This window comes from Desmodus rotundus, chromosome 8 (assembly GCF_022682495.2).
Source record: "Desmodus rotundus isolate HL8 chromosome 8, HLdesRot8A.1, whole genome shotgun sequence".
Taxonomy (NCBI): Eukaryota; Metazoa; Chordata; class Mammalia; order Chiroptera; family Phyllostomidae; genus Desmodus; species Desmodus rotundus.
In genome coordinates this window covers 120,261,009-120,276,949 of record NC_071394.1, presented here as the reverse complement: position 1 = coordinate 120,276,949, position 15,941 = coordinate 120,261,009, and the positions used below count along the sequence as shown (strand labels likewise).

Here is a 15,941-nt window from a genome sequence, read left to right as displayed (position 1 = left end):
CCTATATGCTGGGCGTAATAATAGGAGCTGCCTCGCAGGCCGTCATTAGGACTATATGAGTTAGCCCACGGAAGTGGGTTACAAGATCTATTGTGTCCAACAGATCTTGAGCTCAATAAATATGGACTCTTTGTTAGCGGAGGAAAGATAATTTGGCCGAGGAAGGACATTATCCCCCCAAGTCCCTCACCCCACCCCAAATTTCTGGACATTTTTTCGCATTCTTCTCTTCGTCTGTTTGCCTTCTGCCATTTAGTGTTGTGTAGCAAAACTCAAGACTGGCTTGATTTTTTCCCTCTTGAAGACAAGCCTAATTTTTCTGCCTAAATGATTGAAAAATTTTTCTCTTGATTTTTGTTCTTCAAAAACGTTGCCAAACTTCACGAGCTAGGCATTCATTAAACTGCTCTGTCTGTCTACTTGTGTGTGTGTTTGAAATTTCAGCCATAAGAAGCCTAAGAAAATATTGCGGGACTGTTTGAGCCGCGTACCCTCAGCTCTCTCTTCAGCTCCAGCTGTTCCTTTACTTCTGTGGTTGCTCATTGTTTCTGTTCCGTGGACCTGATCACTGTCCTTTGGGATCTCTTGGGTCGCCGTGGTGTGTTACCTCTATTACCTCCTGTCTAATTGCCATGTCTGTGCCCTTTGCAACCGCACACTGGTGGGACTGCCTTATCTTGACGGGCTTCTTAATTTGACTTTCTACAGTGTTGATTCTGCTCTTCTCTAGTTTCAGTGTCCTTTTCATTCCGCTGCTGCTGATTTCATTTCTTCCTAATAGTTCCGTAGTGCTTCCATCTCCTCTTCCACCTCAGCCTGCCCCTCCTTCTGGACTTCCGCTCCTGTTTCACAGGGGCTGCTTCAACCCATGTCGTGCTGTGGAAGCACCTTTCCTGACGTTTCTCTCTGACACCTTATGTTGGAAATTTCGGAGATAGATTCTTCTTCCTTGAAGCCGTCTGAGGATACTGTTGCTCTGCACAAGCCTTTTCATTCTCTCTTGGTTAGAATTTTCCCTCTTCGTCCTCAAAGGAGGCCTGTCTATGGAGTCTCCTAAACCAGTGCTCGTTTTTTAAAGCAGCTGGAATGGTCTGAGATGGGTTTCTCTCCTGTCCTCACTCACTGGTGTGTTGATTCTCTGAATCTGTAGAGTATACAGAAAACTGCACCCCCCAGCATGCATTGCTACTGCCAATCCTCCCGTCCAGGTCTTTTGTCTGTCCTGGGATGCAGGATACCACTGCCTGGGCCAGCCTCTACTTCTTGCTCTGTTGTCTCCCCGATTTTCATCTCTGAGTGATGGTGGAGTGGAGGGGAGGGAGGGGCAGAGTTGAGGTGTGGGGGTTGTCCAATCAGGACAACCACTGTCCTGATTGGCTAGGCAAGCAGATCTCATCATTTCCCCTAGTGTATCTTAGGCTTTCCTAATTAGTCTAGAGGACGATGTACTACTTGTGTAATAAATAACATTTTAGAAAGTGGTATCCTTGCATTAACGAGACAGTTGCTCAGTATTTGAGATCTGAATATAGCTTCAGGACTCTGAGCAGGAGCGGATCAGCCGGACAGGTAAGAAGCAACTTTTCACTGTTCTCACGGCACATTCCAGTGTCTCGAACCCAAGTCTGGTCTTAGATTGTCCTGCAGCCTTTGACTTTAGTGTTGTGCATTTCTGCCTTTTTTAGGGGACATCAAGGATGGATATATGGATGCCTTGTTGCCATTTAAAATATTGTGGTAAAAAAAATGTCAAAATTTACTATATTAACTGTTTTTAAGTACACAGCTCAGTAGTGTTATATACATTCACCTAGTTGTGTGAGCAATCTCCAGGACTCTTCCCGTCTTGCAAAACTGAAACTCTGTACCCACTGAAGAGTAGCTCCGCATTCCCGCCCCCCCCATTCCTAGCCCCTTGCAGCCACCATTCTACTTCCCCTTTCTAATTTTTTAACTTGTAGGAGGTTATAAAATGCACACGTTTTTTGAACTTTGCTGTCTCTGAAAATCTTAAGTTCTTCATTCATTCCACACATACTTGTTAAGTGCACACCCTTTGCTGGACCGTGTTCTGGATTTTGGGGACACAGCCATGGCAAGGGCAGTATTGTCCTGGCCTGCAAGGGGCTGTCCTTCTAAGGAGGGGAGAAAAACGCGAGACAAGTAACACGAGCAGGGTGAGTTCTGATCGTGCAAAGTGTGTGAAGACAGGAAATGAACTGACTGATGTGACGGGGGTGCCTGTACGAGCTGCTTTGGCCAGGAAGGTCAAGGGGGCTTTGCTGAACAAGTGACATTTAGGCAGTCCCTGGATATATGCAGGACACCTCTCCCCCTCATGTGGGACTGGAGGGATGGCACTCTGAGCAGAAGGGGCAGCACGCACACGGGCTCTTGACTGCCGTGAACTCGGCTCACTTGAGGAATGGAAACAATGGCAGCATGGCTGGAGGATAGAAGAGCGACGGAGGGGAGAGGATGAAATGAGGCTGCAGTCTCCCAAGGCGGGCAGTTTAGATTCTGTTTCAGTTGCAGTGAGAAGCCAGTTGAGGCTTTTAAGCAGCAGAGGTATATGATGTAACACTTGACATTTTAAAAGAAGGTTCCTGCATAAAAATATGTTGGGTTGGATAATACTGCACACACTAACACACATGTATAAGTACGTGTGGATTTTTCTTGGAGTAACTCTAATGAAAGGCTGGTGCATGTGATTCCTTGATGGACAGAACATCTGAGAAGCTGAAAGGCTGAGTTCTAGATCACCTGAGGCGGTCTCTACTTCAGCCTCCCATTTCTTCATCACTTATCCTTACATTTACCCTGAAAACAGTCTTCAGAGGGTAGGTAGGTCAGCTGGGCTTGAGACCTATTCTAACTCTAAGGGCAGAATCACTATTAAAAGGGTAAAGAAATCCACCTCTGATTACGCCTGTCCCCAGTAGTAAAGATGTACGAATATTCTATAACGATGCATGACTGTTCAAAAAAATTAGAATTAGCAAGACTTCCCCCCCCCCCCCGCCCCTGCCCCAAGGGTTGGGGGAGGATTAGAAAAATGCCGCTGGTTTCCCAGACTAGTGTTTATACCCATGTTCCTTGCCGGAATGGGATGAGCACATCGGTTTGCAGCGATGGGACTTCCTCCCCGGCCACATCTCACAGCAGAGGGGGCGTCATGTGATCACACTGCAGCCGTCTTTCTAAGCTGTGGTCATCATGTCCAGTGGTGTGAAACCACGTTCTGAGCAGCCTGTGTTGGTAAAACTAGATTTTTGGTTTTTCATTGTAAACATTTAAAAAAATAAAACACCTTTAAGAAACTGTGGCTTGGGGGAAATGTGGATTGTTTGTGCCCAAGGATGGGGAGAGAAACAGCCTGTTGTGAGCTGGAGACTGCCGTTTCTACAGAAGCTGGTTTATAAATAGATGATCTGAACCTACGCTTGGTACGCCACTCAAAACAAGCTCCACCTAAATTCACCCCGGTCCGTTCGAAAGTGGGCCCATTTCCAGTCAGTCTCTGTGTACAGCGAGGTACAGATATTTCTTGAAGTATAAATGTTTAATTTGGCAAATACTTGGCATCAATCTAGGTCTTTATTTCAGAAAACATCCTGGGATGGCACGGGCCCAAGTCACATTCCACAGAGCCGCTGAAAAATGGGACATTCGGCTCTTTGCCACCAGCCAGTGCCAACATAACCTGGGCCATTTTACCAAACTCCGCTGAAGATGAACAGACCTTCCAGCCAGAGCCAGAGGTAAGCAAGCAGTCCTCTCAGCACGTCGTGGCCTGTGTTATTGCTTGTTCAGAAACATACTCATTATATGTGTAACTTGCTCATCTCTTTGTTTTAAGAGGAGACAAATTATAAAATGAAGCATTGCCTGGAGAGAGGAAAAACCTCAGCCCTGTGCATGTCTGGCACGTCTGCTCTTGCGTCTGGCAGCGGCTGTGGGTGAATTGCAACCCTACCAATGAGGGGTCTCCCGTTTTTCGTTGAAATGGGGATCGTGTTAACTTCCAGTGGGAGAAATTCTACCACGCCCGTTAAAGCGATGCCTATTGACGGGAAGGGAGCAGTTACAATATATTCTGTCGCTCCCCTGAAGAATGGCTTCTTTGTGTGGTTCGCGCTGAAGGTCCTGCCTCACATGCTCGACTCCTGCATGCTGCAGACCCAGGGCCACGGGGCAGTGGCCGGCCGAGACTCCCTCTGGGCACTGCACTGCAGCCCAGGTCCAGGCTGCAGGGGACACCTGCCCTGCCTGGCCAGGGAGGAGCGGCCCCTGCAAGTCTTAACCGGCAGCCAGGCTCTGACAGGCTTCAGGGACTCAGTCACATGACTCTCGTGACTGACTGTGCATCTGGTGGTGGCTAGAAGGAAGCCAGGTGTAGCGTTGCCTTTCATCAGTTTTACATTGTGTCCGGAGTGAATTTTGTTTTTTTCCTTTAAGAAAATTGGTTTTCATCCTCACCTGAGGATATGTTTACTGATGAGAGAGAGAGAGGGGGAGGGAGACACACACACACACACACACACACACACCCCGATGTGAAAGAGAAACATCAACTAGTATCCCACACACTCCCTCATCAGGAATCAAACCCACAACCTAGGTATGTACCCTGACCAGGGATCGAACCCACAGCCCTTTGGTGCACAGGACAACGCTCCAGCCAACTGAGCCACCTGGCCAGAGCCCCTTTTCCTTCTGATGCGCATGTCCTGTTGACCTGATCTTGTGACCAGGCTGAGCCCCACTTTTACCTCGTTAGAGGTTATTCTTACTGTTAATGGAAATCACTGTAGCCTGAAAAGTGCAGAACGCTCACAAAATCTCTTTTGTAAGGTCGAAAGCCCCAAGGCAGCTCCTTCAGTCGGATGGTGTTGGTTATCAGTTGAGATTGTTCTCCAAGCTTCACATCATTATAGTCTCTGACAGTGACCTGGTGGCTTAGCTCCTTGAGAGGCAGGATCCACCTGCCTCCAAATGTTTTATCACTGTGGATGCGGTGCCTTGGCAGGGTGAGAAATGCACAGGGGACGTGAGGTGTTGAAAGGCATTGGCCTCTACCTGTGCAGTGAGTTTCAGGTTGAAAACATGGACTGCTGCCGTGTAGGTAAACTGGAAGGTAAGTCGGCAACTGAGTAAATTTTAGGAGCTGCTCTGTCGTATTGCTCTTTTGAGATACTTCGGTGGGGTGGCCTTTGAGGATGGGGTACTTAGCCCTAGAGGGTTGAAAGGTGCAGTTCCCTTTATTTTCTCGGAAAAGAACCTTTGGGGATTCACACCATAATAACCCTGTTTAAACTCTTGCTCTAGAGAGAAATTTAAAGAGTACAGAAGGAAGTTCTTAGATCTTTAGTGACAATTTTTGAGATCCTCACTCTCAGCAGCATTCTTGGGCAGAACTGAACAGGGGCTATGACCTGAGAAGCTTACTTATCCGGGCTGGGGATCTTCCTTATTCTGGGACTCCTCGGTGTTCCTCCTGCTTTTCCCGGCTGGGTGCTTCCTCTAGCCCTGAAGGTAGGGAGGCTGGGTCTGTTCTTTTTACATGAAATTGTGGCGCACTCACCTTCGCCAGTCAGTACCATTGGCAGGCGATCAAATGTAATTCTTTGTGAGAAATAACTAGCTCTCAACTGCAACTTTTTAAAAAATACTAAAGAGAACAAGGGAGAGCATGTTGTCCCTAAATTCGGAACAATCATTAATTTCCGGTTGTCATTTCTGCCCTTACTTCCATTGTGAAAATAAGATACTGTTTGTAAGAGACTCATCAGGGTGTGAGGAGGAAGAATTAGGGCGCTTTCACAGACACCCCTTGACTTTGCCAGTGACAGCCCTGGGAGATGGTCCTCGCAACCCAAACAGCTCCTGTTGCCTGGACGCTACTCTTTATTTTAGGCGATTTTGCTTTGTGAAAAAATTTTTTTTTCTTTAAGAGTGACAGAAGCGAGCAATATCCACCCAACAGTTTTCCTGTCAGAAAAAGGGAAGTGTTCCCAGTGCCACCTCCTTGTACAACGTAAAGAAATGACCCAAGGAGGAAGTGAAATTCCTGAAGGCGAAAACTTCTTTATGAGAAGGTTCCTTCACCCTTTGGCACAGAGATTACCGTTACTCTGTGAGTGATTCACTGGGAAACTAAGAATTGTAGTTACTGTGGTACATTAGCTAAATAGACGTTTTTTAAAAAATTGATTGTTTTGATCAAGTTAGGTCTTTAGGTGCAATAATTAGAGATAAGATACCTCCCCTCTTGGGGGGAGGGTGTAATACCACCGAGCAATAAACTCAATCCAGTTCTCATTGGACACAGACTGGGGGTCCTACAATTCAACCCCATTCTGACACTGTCTACCTGGAGAGAGTGTCAGATCCCACAGAGTAAGGGCTCAGTCCCATGAACCCCCCCCACACACGCACTTCACATGCCAGCCATGTAAGTTCAGTGTCACCTGTGCTTCTGACCAACTGACTGTAGATCAGAGGTTCCCGTGACCCCTCCACAGGTTGGATTAATTTGCTGGTGTGGCTCACGGAACTCAGAGAAGCATCTACCAGTTTATTATAAAAGCATATAATTCAGGAAAAGATGGGAGAGATGCAGAGGGAAGGGAGCGGCACTTCCCTCCCTCTCCCTGTGTGCACGCTCCTGGGACAAGCACGTGTTCACCAACCCAGCAGCCCTCTGCACCCTGTTCTTTTCGGGATTTTGGAGGCTTTGTTTCACAGGAATGGTTGGTTAGATCATTGGCTGTTAGTGATTGAATTCAATCTCTAGCCTCTCTCCCCTCTCTGGAGGTTGGGATGGGACTGAAAGTTCCAACCTTTTAATCTGGCTCCTTCGTCAACCCGTCCCCATCCTTAGGTTACCTAGAGGCTTTCCTAAAGTTACCTCAATAACACAACAAAAGATACCTTTATCTCTCTCATCTTTCAGGAAATTCTGTGGCTTTTAGGAACTCTCTTCCAAGAATGCAGACAAAGATCCTCTTTTCTTATTATAAATCACAGTATCACACTCCCCTTCTCCGATTCTGGCTTACCATAAAATAACTTACAGGTGTCTGGAAAATTAATGCACTTTCAAGATTAGTCTGCCTAATTCCCAGCAGAATAAAACTCTCAGAGCAGTGTATATTTAATGCATGAGTTAGAACTGTGATTGGCTCTGTTATCAAGCGCAGTGATCTTAACATTTTATTCTGCCGGGGCTAGAACTAAATGTGAAAATGAAATACTCTTCCATAATAAAATGAGTCAGGATCTTGGATTTACCCATTAGTAGAGCAATTTTTCTACTCTCTTAACACCGTAGGAAATCTAAGTTTAGACAGAAAAAGGGTTTTGTTTGCTTTCTGTGTCGAAGAATGCCTTGTTCTAGGATGGGAAGAGCTGGGGTTGGGGAGATACTGAGGACTGGCCCTCTGCTAGAAGTGGGACCCTTACTACACCCTTGGATTGGAAACCTAACCACTCCGTGTCCCCAACTCTTACAGCGAGGTTTCTACATGCGTGACAGGTTTCCTAAATGCATCTGTGTGAGGTTTGGAAGCCAGAGGTGAAGACCCCTCCCAGTTCCTTCGGCTGGTGCTGCTGGCAGGCGAGGCCATGGGGGTGTGAGTGTTGGGAGGCAGTTGCAGCGGCCAGACTCCTTGTTCTCAGACCTTTGTCCCACCTGCCTCGGCTCCAGAAGCTTGTTGGGGCGGCAGCAGCTTCCCGACATTTAGATTGTGGCCCCTACCGTGGTGTGTTCTTGCATTAAAAAGTCTAAGGGGGACTCCGCTCCTCCAGATCTCTCAGTGATTCTTTGAGCACCTGATTCCCACATAATGTCCCTTTCTAATTGAAATGCCTGGAGTCGTTCCTGTTCCAGCACTAGAGTTCCAGGTCTGGATCCTGACTGGTTGGGCTGTTGGGCCAGGAGAGCCGAGGTCTGCATGAAGACAGCCCTGAGTGACAGGGCTGCCATGTGGCCTTGTCACCCACCTTTCTGAAGGATGTGTCCGAGGGACAAGACCTTAATTTTCCTCAAAATTCAGGTTTATCGAGGTATAATTTATAAATGATAAAATTCACCCTTTTAAAAAAATGTGATTTTCTCACTTGTAACAAATCAAAGTCTAGGACAGTTCTATCCCTGTCCTGGATTCCCTTGTATTCTTGTCTAGTTAACTGCTCCACCTCGCCCTTGGAAATCGCTCATGTTTTAGATCCATTTAGTGTTGCCTTTTCCAGAATGGCCTATCAGCGGAATCCCACAGGATGTAACCTGGTGAGCCTGGCTGGCTTCATTTAGCATAGCCCGTTTGAGATTCCCCATGTCGCGGTGCTAGCCAGCAGCCCATGCCGTTGTTGGCGCTGGGTACTAGTGTGCACTGGGTCCAGAGTCTGTTCATGCAGTCCCCAGCTGCAGAGCGTCTGTTAAACTTGAAAAACGGCTTCAAATTCCCCATCGATGATACAGAAAAAGAGGTGCGTTTAAAAATAATGCCGTGTAGTCATTTGAGGTAATTATTTGGTGCCCAGGTCCCTTACACTTGGCCTGAAGGGAAGGTGGAGAATTAGTACTAATTCTATCAATCCCTCCCACTGGAGACCCTGCACAGAGCAGGTTTTAAGCCTTTGCCTTCGAGCTCCTGCCAGTCCCTGGGTTGATTGTTTCATTAGAAGCTTTGTCTGGTTAATTGTATTGCGGTGGCAACAATGCTGTCAAGAGATCACACGCAACTACCCCTCCCCCCGCCCCCAACTAGAAAGACTTCTCATCCTGTCCCCAAAGTACTGAGCGCTAGATCAGTGTGTAAATGAGCCAAATGGGGTTTGGTTAGAAAATTGCGGCACTGACTTTTGAAGTCAGCGTGTTGTCATCTCCTCCCTTCCCGAGGGCTGGCAAATTGTTTTGTGAATAAAGGAAGGGGGCAAACAGGAAGTTTGCTCCAGGAAGAGTTTTCATGTCCTTGGTTGAATTGTCATTTTAGCACCAAACTTTTGAACTGCTTACCATAAAGGCGGGCGTGTGGAAGTCCGCGGGCGTGCGTACTGAGGCCCGGCCCGCGTGGGCCCCTCACCTACTGTCATCTCTTTATTCTGCACTCCCACACGACATGCGTGTGTCGGTAGCTGTTAATTAAGGTATCGGGCATGGTGATAGGTGTTTGAAAACAAGGCAATACACCGTTTCAGTCCTTTGGATAATTCTTATAACACAAATTATCAGTCTTACAGGATCGTTCAACATCCTCGACACATATTTATTTGTTGTCAACTGTTTGACCAAGGAGTGAGGTAGCTATCGCTGACTTACAATGCTTGAAAGCCACTTTATTGAATTCTGTCATAACCCCACGAAGTTTAATCCCAAAGGATTGCTATGTAGGACATGTCCCTCATCCCACTTAGAATTTGCTACAAGTAAGTTCTCCTTGGACATGATTACCACTTCCCACCCCACTCCCCACACTGTATTATCAGATAGTTTGAGTGCATATCCTCAGATTCTGGAGAGCAGACTTTTTTTTGTCTTTGAATCATAGCTTTTGAGTCACTGTATCTTAGAATTAAAGTACTCTTTTGGGGTCAAATGGCCATTCCCCAAACTAGAGTGGCTGTCAGTGACTGTCAGTGTTAGGGACAAGATTGGTGTCTGGACTTCCTTTCTCCCAAGCCAGTGCCCTTTCTTATATAGTATACCATTTCCTGTACCCAGTAAAATTCTTTCAGTTGCAAGTAAGAGATAATCCAACGATTAGTAGCTCAAGCAAATTAATTTTCTCACACAATAGGAATTGTGCTAGTAAGTGTTTCCAGGTTTGGTATATAGGTTTCTGGCAAACAGTATGGAGATTCCTCAAAAAAAAATTAGAAAAAGAACTACCACATAATCCAGGAGTCCTGCTTTTGTGTATTTATCCAAAAAGAAATAAAATGAGGGACTGAGAGATACTCGCGCTCATTGTAGCATTCGTCATCATTGCTAAGGGGCGGCAGTAACCTAAATGGTTCTCAGGGGATGCGTGTCTAACGAAAATGTGTGTACGCGTGCGATGGGTGATTGTCCTGCCTTTTTAAAGAAGGAGGTCGTGTCCTGTGCTGCAGTATGGATGGACCTGGAGGACATTATGCTGAGTGAAATAAGCCCGTCACAGAAGGACAAATACTGCATGATTGCACTTACGTGAGCTATCGAAAGTAGTCAGACTCACAGAAACGATCCACAGGGTGCAGCCCTGACCCTCAGGGTGACTGTGTGTGGGAGGGAGGGTCTTCAGGAGGCAATTAAGGTTAAATGAGGTCATGAGAGGGGGGCCCTCATCCGACAGAACGATAGCCTGGTAAAAAGAGGGAGAGGAGAGAGGGAGATCTCATCCTCTCGGCACTGTGAGGAGGAGAGAGAAGGCAGCCATCTGCAAACCACGAAGAAGGTCCTCACTAGAACCCAGCCGTGCTGGCACCCTGATCCTGGACTTCCAGCCTCCTCAACTGTGAGGAAATAAAGTCCCGTTGTTTAAACCGCCTAGTCTGTGGTATTTTGTTATGCAGCCCGAGCTAAGACACTCAGCTTATTTCACGATAGTTACACAGCAGGTACTCATGCAATACTGTCTTATTTAACGTTGTTTTGTTACAACATTGATGAGATGACGTAGGAATTTAACTCTTGTTTGTATCAATTAGCCTATGGTAGAATTGGTTTTGTTATATATACTTTCTGTTAAAGTCGCAGAACCTAGCAACGACGTTAAGAGAGGACCTGCTGTAGTTATGTTGTATGTCTTGAGATGAGAAGCGGGAGAAATGGTCTTCAGCCAAGTGATGTTTCCAGGTCAGTGTGCCAGGACTGTGGGGGTCCTGGCGGCCCGTGGCTGCACGTCTCCCCGAGGCCTGTAGCAATTCGGACGAGCACCTGGGAAGTGACCTGGAATTTGAAGGCCTGTGTCTATGGTTTTCCGATAGGCTGTAATGATTAAGAGCTTTCTGCCTTGCAAAAAAGCGTTTTTCTGCCCTCCTTTCTTCTCTTGTTGAAAAAGCAACAGCAGACATAACCTCCTCACACCCATCTGAGCCCCGTGTGCATTTTGCAGGGGCTTCCTGATCTTCGTTTTTGGCAGCACTAATGAGCTCTCCGATACAGGCATGGCAGCATAGTTTCCTGTACAGCTTTGGGGAATGAATTTCACTTTGTAATACTTTTTCAAAGTCTTGTTCCTTCCGCCATCCCTCTTCACTTCCCCTTCTTCTCTTCCTTGTCATGGGTGATGATGTTTTGTTTTCTTGGCTGGATGTTGCTTTTATAAGAGAGAGGTGGAGTAGAGCGCTAGGACCCAAATCATAGTTTCTCAGGGGCCAGTAGGGTGTTTTGGGGCTCTTAATGGATTTTAACACTGGAATAAGCCAGACTTTGGGGGTAGCCTGAGGAGGGATCACTGTGTTGCTTCCCTTGCTCTCCCCTCCCCCCAGGCCATGGTGGCTTTGTGACATAAACACCCTCCAGAGTGTTGGGGAGGGAGCCACCTGAGATTTGCCATTTGTGAGCTGGAGCCCTATGAAAAAAGTCAGCACCAAGTGGTACAGTCTCTCCTATCCTGCAGCCGTACCCAAAGGATTGAGCGCTTTGAAACGGGTGAATGAAAAGGGCTTAACGCACTGCGGTGTTTACTATGGGTGTGCCCCGATCCTCCTCTTCTCCTTGCCTTCCCATCATTCCTGTTACCAAGAAGGGAGGAAGTCAGATCTGAACCAGACGTGAAGTGTCGAAGAGGTGGTAGCAATGTGGTATGATAATTTTTAGTATTCTGTTGTTTTGCGTGTTTCTTCTCATCTCATAAATGTGGCCCCGGATTTTACAATTCCCTATGCGTCCCCCCTTGCCTGCCTAGTCCCATGAAATTATACCAGTATAAATGAGCTTTTCACCATCTGCCTGGCTTATATTTTTATTTGCCCGTGATGAATAACTATTCTCACAGTGATTTATATGCTGCCTTGGATGACGTTCACTTTTCTAAGATGGAAAGTCAGCGCCGAGAGATTTATGGTCTTGGGGAAAGAATGTTATGGAAGAAAAGAGTAGAATTTCTTCGCACATATACAGTACTTTGGGCTTTGCCTGAATTAATCAATGAGTTCTCGTATCCCTTTTGCAACTTGAATTGGGTTTTGTAGATGGATCATGTGCTGTGCAGTGTGGGGGCTTGCTGTGTGCTAAATAATAATCGTAAGTTAAAGAATTTGGGGTGACAGTGACAGGTGTGGGCAACCAGGCAGCATGGAGACTGTGTGCATGGGAATGAAACAGAGCCAGAGGATGAGAGCTATAGAATTGCCCGAGTTCTGTTGGCGATTTTCAGACCCTGCGCATATAGGACTCAACCAACCCCTTCTCTTAACACTTGAACGTACTTTACCAGCAGCTCTGTGGCTGTCCCTCCTGTCCCCCATCACCCCGGGACCAGAGCTGTCCTTGCCACTGCAGACAGATTTAGGGCAGCAAGGGCCTAGTGAAGTGGGTGGGCTCTGCGAGGTGACAAGCGCAGTCAGCGGTCATGTGACACCCTGTCCCCGTTGTCTTTTCTCTCTGTCATTCATTGTTCACAGACAGCTAAGTGGACACCAGATTTCCCTTATGTCACGTGTGGCTCTCTTTATTGGCTACGATAATCTCAGCAGATGACCTCATCGTGAATAAGTGTAAGAAGAGTGGCAGGAAGACAGTCACATGGAGGAAGAGGAAACCGTAACTTTTTTGGAAATGAAATTAAACATAATTGAAAATAGTGTACCAATCTGTAAAACCGTGGACGTGTTCTTCAGATTGCCCCAAATCGTCTTTCACATTTGACTTGATTTCATCAGAACTTCTTTAAAAAGAATAAGAAATGTATATAACATTTTTGTAGATATTTAAAAATTAATATTACAAGAATGTCAAATCTCCACTCCTTACAGTGAATGATGGCTTTTTGCCCACATTATATGTAGAAGAACTTGGTGGGTGACTCTGGAAGGGGACCTACACTGTGAATGACATTCTTTAGAAAATGCGTTTCAGATTTCGGATGCTGTCTTTTCAGTGGCTCCTGGGTTAAAATGCAGGGCCAACGTGTAGTTCTGGCTTAAGGAGGGAATGTACATACCATGCAGTTCAGGGAGAAAAATGCCTCCTTGGGGTTTGTGAGGTTTTTCCCAGAGTAGACTGATGCCAAGTTCAGGTACTGAATTGAGGAAAGAAATGGAAGCAAGAGAGAGAGAGAGACTGTGCTTCTATTTACATGCCTTTTTAAAAATTCCATTATGAAATTTTATAGCTAAAAACCTTGTTTAGAAGGGGATTTTTATAGAAATGCCCACAATGAGAAAATGCTGCCTGCTTAGAGGCTGCTCTGTGAGATCAGCGCTTCCTAACCAGGTGAGTGGAGACTCCTCGTGCTCTGGGAAGTGAGGGACAGATGTAACCCCCGTCACTTCCTGAGTTGTACCGGAAAGCCTTTATGAGCATCAGAGTGACCACTTCACAAAAGCAAGCTTTTTGTTTGTATCGTTTAAGAACACAGCCCTGGCTAGTGTGGCTCAGTGGATTGAGTGCTGGCTTGTGAAACAAAGGGTCGCCGGTTTGATTCCCAGGCTTGATTCCCAGGCAGGGCACCTGCCTGGGTTGCAGGCCAGGCCCCCAGTAGGGGGCGCTCGAGAGGCAACCACACATTGATGTTTCTCTCCCTCTCTTCCTCCCTCCCTTTCCCTTTCTCTAAAAATAAATAAATAAAATCTTTTTAAAAAATCCCACAGATTCCTTGAAGAAGCAATTGGTAGAACCTAAGCTTCAAAATAATAAAGTCAATGAGAGATCCTGTTGTAGATAATTGAGCTGTTTGAGATGAGTAGAAGAGTTTCCAAAAGTCCCGGGGGTATTTTGGAGAGGTGCAGTCCAGTGGTGGCCTTTCTAGGATCAGAGCAATGATGCTGACGTTCCCTCTCTCCTTCTCTTGAGCACTTCGGTATAGAGTACAGGGCAGTTTCTGCTGTCCCTTGATGGGGAGGAGGTCAGCTTGATGTCCTGTAACAGTCCCTGCTCTGGAGGCTGACAGAGAGGTTTAAGCCCAAGCTCTTTCACACCCTGGGCCTGAGACTGTGGGCATGTGAGTTACCAGTGGTAACGCTCACCATAACTTCCTGTTGGAAATGTCACGAGAATTAGTTGAGATCCTGTATTTTCAGTGTGCAGCTCCATGCCCCGCACATAGTAGGTACTCAGGAGTGAATCAGTGTTTATTCAAATTGTCCTTTGTCCTGCCTACATGGTTGTTGTTGTCAGGTTTGAAGTACATTGAGAATCCCTGAGGAGCATTTGTTGTTATGCTCTTCTGGGTTCCTGATGGGAGATTCATTTTTCTTTTGTTAGTCCTCCAAAAGAGTAGCCTGGGTGTGAACGATGACATGTATATTTATTTGCATGATGGGGCGTGACTGACAAAGGACTTGCATTAATAATACCTTATTCAAATTAAGTGTCTTCAGATGTAGCTCAATAATCATCAAGGCAGTTTTATTGCTGGTGTCTTGTCTGGGTTCTCCCTCCGGAAGACCTAAAAACCAGCCAGCTGAATTGGCAGTGTGGACCCAGGCCACCGGGCATCTGTACGGGGGGTGCCCACGTGGGCTGATTTTCACAGTGTACCCCAGGTTTGCCTACAGGAGAAAGTCTGGGATGCAGAGAAATAAAGGAGATGTGAGTTATTTGCATTAGTTTCCTATTGGCTACTATAACAAACTGCTACAAATTTAGCAGTTTCACATGACACAAATTTATCATCCTGCAGTTCTGGAGGTTAGAAGTCTGGCACAGGTCTCAGTGGACTAAAATGAAGGTGCTGGCAGGGCTGTATTCCTTTCTGGAGATGCTAGAGGAGAATCTGTTCCCTTGACTTTCCAAGCTTCTAGAGGCTGCTTGCATTTCTTGGCTTGTGGCCCCTTCCTGTCTCTTCAGGCCAGGAACAATGCATCTCTTTGACCCTGCTTCCCTAGTCATATCTCCTTCTGGCTTCCCCCTTCCCCCTTCTGCCTTCCTCTTCCACCGCTAAGGATCCTTGTGGGTACATTGGGCCCCTCCAGATAACAGGATTACCTCCCCACTTGGAGATCAGCTGATCAGCAACCTTAATTCCCCATTGGCACATAACCTAACACAGTCACCGTCCTGGGAATGAGGACTGGGACACCTTTAGGCCACTGTTCAGCCTATTACAGCAAGTGAGTTGGTTGGCATTCACCAAATACATTAGGTAGACCTCGGAAATAAAACTAGGGCCAACTTTTGGCTTGAAAATAGAGCAAATCGTTAAATTGCTCCCTTTGCGGACAGCAGTGGGCTCAGCTGATGCATTATTGGGAGACAAGTACTGGCATTGCCTTCTGTACACAGTGACTTTTTCAGACTTGCTTTTCCCAGTCTGCCCTGCTCCTCGTTCCTCCACCTCCTCCCCCTGCCTCCCAAGAGCCTCAGAATTAAACCAGACCTGAAACCATGAAGTTGTTTCTGACAGTTCACGCAGTCAGTAGCTTGGCAGTGGAAGGAAGACGAGTTTAAACATTCTTGTGAAACAACATAATTGTTGCATAAAAAATATAGCAAAGGACTTGTAGGAAGTCAGAAGTAAAAGTCCACTATTTCAGCTCTCATTCCTTCCAATGTTACCTCCTACAAGGGGCTAGTGTGTCTCTTTTGGGGAGTTTATTTGTACAGAAAAGATGTGTATATTTAATTTTTTTTTTTTACAGCAATGGAATCACAATGTAGATAGTGTATATAGAATGTGGCTTTTTAATTTACCAATGTATCTTAGGTATCTTCCCATGTCAGTTTGTAGAGCTTGTTTGAATTCCTTTTGACAGCTACAAAGCATTCAGCTCTATGAGTATATGATAAT

The 15,941-nt window shown here is 46.3% G+C and overlaps 1 protein-coding gene across 2 annotated transcripts in view; it reads left to right on the top strand.

Moving 5' to 3' along the window:
• Positions 1–15,941, top strand: part of OSBPL10 (oxysterol binding protein like 10) — a 236,330-nt gene that overhangs the window by 178,323 nt on the left and 42,066 nt on the right. For both annotated transcript variants that reach the window (XM_053929549.1, XM_053929548.2), the window contains one exon: positions 3,610–3,764. In XM_053929549.1, coding sequence (XP_053785524.1) covers positions 3,610–3,764 — 155 coding nt within the window. The remainder of the gene's footprint in view (positions 1–3,609; positions 3,765–15,941) is intronic.